General features: G+C 69.8%; 2 protein-coding genes across 2 annotated transcripts in view; both read left to right on the forward strand.

Annotated features, from left to right (window-relative positions):
- The window catches only part of CIART (circadian associated repressor of transcription), a 2,888-nt gene extending 1,223 nt beyond the window's left edge, over positions 1 to 1,665 (forward strand). The window contains exons 2-5 of the mRNA XM_026043223.1: positions 396 to 582; positions 761 to 836; positions 1,098 to 1,176; positions 1,287 to 1,665. Of these exons, the coding sequence (XP_025899008.1) occupies positions 396 to 582; positions 761 to 836; positions 1,098 to 1,176; positions 1,287 to 1,665 (721 nt within the window). The remainder of the gene's footprint in view (positions 1 to 395; positions 583 to 760; positions 837 to 1,097; positions 1,177 to 1,286) is intronic.
- Positions 1,666 to 2,364: 699 nt separating this feature from the next.
- On the forward strand, positions 2,365 to 2,743 carry MRPS21 (mitochondrial ribosomal protein S21). The gene is made up of 2 exons (XM_026043258.1): positions 2,365 to 2,449; positions 2,530 to 2,743. Exons 1-2 carry the CDS (start codon positions 2,367 to 2,369, stop codon positions 2,708 to 2,710), a joined length of 264 nt encoding a protein of 87 aa, XP_025899043.1. The 5' UTR covers positions 2,365 to 2,366; the 3' UTR covers positions 2,711 to 2,743.
- The last annotated feature ends 725 nt before the right edge of the window (positions 2,744 to 3,468 follow it).

Genomic DNA, 3,468 nt, shown 5'->3' on the forward strand with positions numbered 1-3,468 from the left:
CCGCGTGTCCCCGCGGCCTGCGAGCCGGCGCTGCGGCGGAGGGGCACCGCAGACGCCCCGCCGCGGGGAGGAGCGGGGAGCACCCTGGTGCTACCAGGACGCACCGGCGACACCCCCGGAAACCTGCACGGCGATCGGTATCGGCGGGTGGGCAGCGGGGACCGTCCCCAGCCCCGCCAGGGGACACCCGGGACCACCCCGGCACTGCCGGGGGCGCGAGGACTCGCCGCTTGCCGGTATCCCCGGTGTTCCCGCGGTTCTTTGGCCGCCTTCTGCCGCTTGCCTTGGGGCATGGGCCCGGCCCCGCGGGGAGTGGCCGCGCGTGGGCGGCGCCGCGTGGGGGATGTCACCGATTTGGGTGTTTTTTGCTCCTTTTTCTTTCCCCCGCTCCGCAGCCGCAGTCCCCGGGCGAGGAGCCCCATGGAGCCCGCGGGCAGCGATGGCGGCCCCGGCCTCGCAGCCCCCTCCAGCCGCCGCCGCCGCCGCCGCCCGGGGCCGTCCCACGGCCCCCCCGCCAAGCGCTCGCGCGGTGGCGACCCCGAACCCGTCCACAGTGATGGCGACCGCCTCTTTGCCCAAAAAGTGAGTTCTGCGACCCAAAAGCGTGCCGAGGAGCATGCAGGTTGGACAGATGTCCCTGGGTGCAAGGTTTGCAGTTGCCTGACTGCAAAGCTGGGTGCAAGCTGGGTATAAACTGGGCGCAAACTGGGCACAAGCTGGATGACCAGGGCCCTCATTGTTGCCCTCCTCTTCCTTGCAGTGCCAGGAGCTCCAGGGCTTCATCCGGCCCCTGGCCGAGCTGCTCAACGGGCTCAAGACGGGGCGCTATGACAAAGGTGGGTATGGGGGGGAAGGGGTAGCACCCACAAAGGGGGTGGGGGTGCGCACAGGGGGCTTTGTCCTGCCACCCACATGGGACCTCAGCACCTTGTCAGCTGATGCTGTTGTTAGACATTAATGGGATGAGGAGAGCAGCCGGAGCAGCCGAGCTCCCGGGGTTCTTCCCAGGGTGCCCCTTTGCCCATGTTAGTCTGGGGGCTGGGTCGCATTTCCCGCTAGCTTTGCCTCAATCCCACGGGATCGGCCCATGTGCGCAGGGCTGAGCAGCTTCCAGCAGAGCGTGGCCATGGACCGGCTCCAGAGGATCATTGGTGTGCTGCAGAAGCCTGAAATGGGGTGAGTTTTGCCCTAAACGGGGCAACCTCTCCCTGGGATGTTGGGGGGAGTAGGGAGGGGGCTGCACGCTGCCGCGTCCCCGCGTGACGGCCCCGCTCGCTGCCCCACAGCGAGCGCTACCTGGGCACGCTGCTGCAGGTGGAGATGATGCTCAAGCTCTGGTTTCCCCACGTCGCCCCCAAAACGGCCACCTTGGAGCAGCGACGGCGGCGCGGTGACACCCGCGACACGTCCCCATTGCCTGCTGCCACCGTGGCCACCACCCGCCCCGGCATGAGCGTCACGTGGGTGCACGCGGCGCCCATCTGCACCCTGCCCGGAGCCGCTGCCAGCCCGGACTCCTCCGCCACGGCCGCTGTCACCGTCACCGCCGCTGGCCCCCCGGCGCCGCCGCGGCCCCACAGCGTCCCCGGCCACCCTCCCGACCACGGACACGCTGCACCTCTGCGTGCCAAGACTGTGGGGCCACCCGCGCCACCGCGCGCCTGACCCCTGCCCACGGATCCCCTTATTTTATTTTATTTTATTTTATTTTATTTTATTTTATTTTATTTTATTTTATTTTATTTTATTTTTTGTCCTTTAATTATTTCTGCCTTCTTGGGGTTTATATATTTTGTAAAGTGAGACTTTGGAAGCGTGCGGGCTGAAAAGCCGCCACAATGGAGCGGTCTGGGACAATTGGGGGTGAAAGCAGCTCCGGTGGGAGCATGGGGGGGGCTTCCCCCTCCCCCCCCAGACTGGGGGTGACATCGGGGACACTCCTGTGCCTTGGTCCCCCCCTCACTGCGCCGGCTGCTGCATGGGGCCGGGCCCCTCCCGCGCCGAGACGACGGGTTTGGGGCAATAAAGGGGTGTTTTGGGGCAATAAAAGCGCCTTGGGGCCCACGCGCGGCTCGACTCTCTGCAGGGGGTGGGGTTTTGGGGGGGAGGATCACGGCCCCGCCCCTTGCTGCCTGGCCCCGCCCCCACACGGCCATGACCCCGCCCCTTGCTGGATGACCACGCCCCCTCCCCGCCCCCGGGGCGCCCAGCCCCCGTTGCCATGGCTCTCGGGCGGGAGGGGGTGGGCAGCGCGCTGCTCCACTTCCGCTTCCGGCGCGCTCGGCCGTGAGTCGCGCCGCTTCGGTCCGCTCGGTGCCGAGGGGGCGGCCCGGCTCGGGGCGGGGCCCGCGGCCGCTCCCGCAGACATGGCGAACCACGCGCGCTTCGTGGCGCGCACCGTCATGGTGCAGGGCGGCAACGTGGAGGCGGCCTACGGCGCGCTCACCAGGCGAGTGCCCCGAAGGGGCAGCGGGAGCCGGCGGGTGGCGGGGGGACGTGCGCGGGCTGACCGGCTCCCGCCGCCCGCAGGATCCTCACGCACGACGGCCTCATCGACGACGTGAGGCGGCGCCGCTACTACGAGAAGCCGTGCCGGCGGCGGCAGCGCGTGGCCTACGAGGCGAGCCGCCGCGTGTACAGCGCCGAGATGGCGCGCAAGCTCGCCTTCCTGGCGCGCGCCGCCCGCCGCGACCCCTGGCTCGGCTGCTAGCCCGAGCGCCGCGCGGCCGCTAATAAAAGAAGCCTCTGGGCAGCGTGGCCCGTGTTTGGGGCGGTCTGGGGCTGCTCCGGCTCCGCTCGGCCCGAGGAGCCCCCGCGGAATCCCGGGATAACCCTCGCGGATCGCGGGGGGGGGGGGTGTTGGAATCTCCTAGCCCCGCCCCTTCCGCAGGGGGGTGGGCGGGGTCATCCTCCAAGCACTCAGCCCCCTCCCCCGCTTTTGCACACGGCGCCTCGCACTCAGCCCCGCCCCGCCTTGCACACTCCCCGCTTTGTTGCACACGGCCCCTCACACTCAGCCTCTTCCTTGCACACGCTCCCCTCTCCTGCACACGGCCCCTCACACTCAGCCTCCTCCTTGCACACGGCTCCTCGCACTCAGCCCCGCCCCGCCTTGCACACGCCCCCTTTTGTTGCACACGGCCCCTCGCACTCAGCCCCCTCCTCGCACACTCATCTCTGCGCCCTCGCCCCCCCCCCCACATTTGCACGCGGCCCTTCGCGCGCTCCTTCCCGCGCCGCGCGCTGGTGCGGAAGCTGCGTCACCCGTGACGTAGCACGGGGGAACGGCGAGCCCCACGTGACCCAGGCGGCTCAGGACGCGTCACGTGCCCGGACAGCCCTCTCTTCCCCCCTCCCATTTCCCGGCATCTCCCGCGCGGGCGCGCGCAGGCGCCTTGCGGCTGTTTCCGCTTCCGCCCCGAGGCGCCGTCGCCGTGAGGGCCCTGTCGCCGCCGCCCGGCCTGGCCC

Source organism: Nothoprocta perdicaria, unplaced genomic scaffold (genome assembly GCF_003342845.1).
Source record: "Nothoprocta perdicaria isolate Ctin4 unplaced genomic scaffold, notPer1 scaffold_323, whole genome shotgun sequence".
NCBI classification, from domain to species: Eukaryota; Metazoa; Chordata; class Aves; order Tinamiformes; family Tinamidae; genus Nothoprocta; species Nothoprocta perdicaria.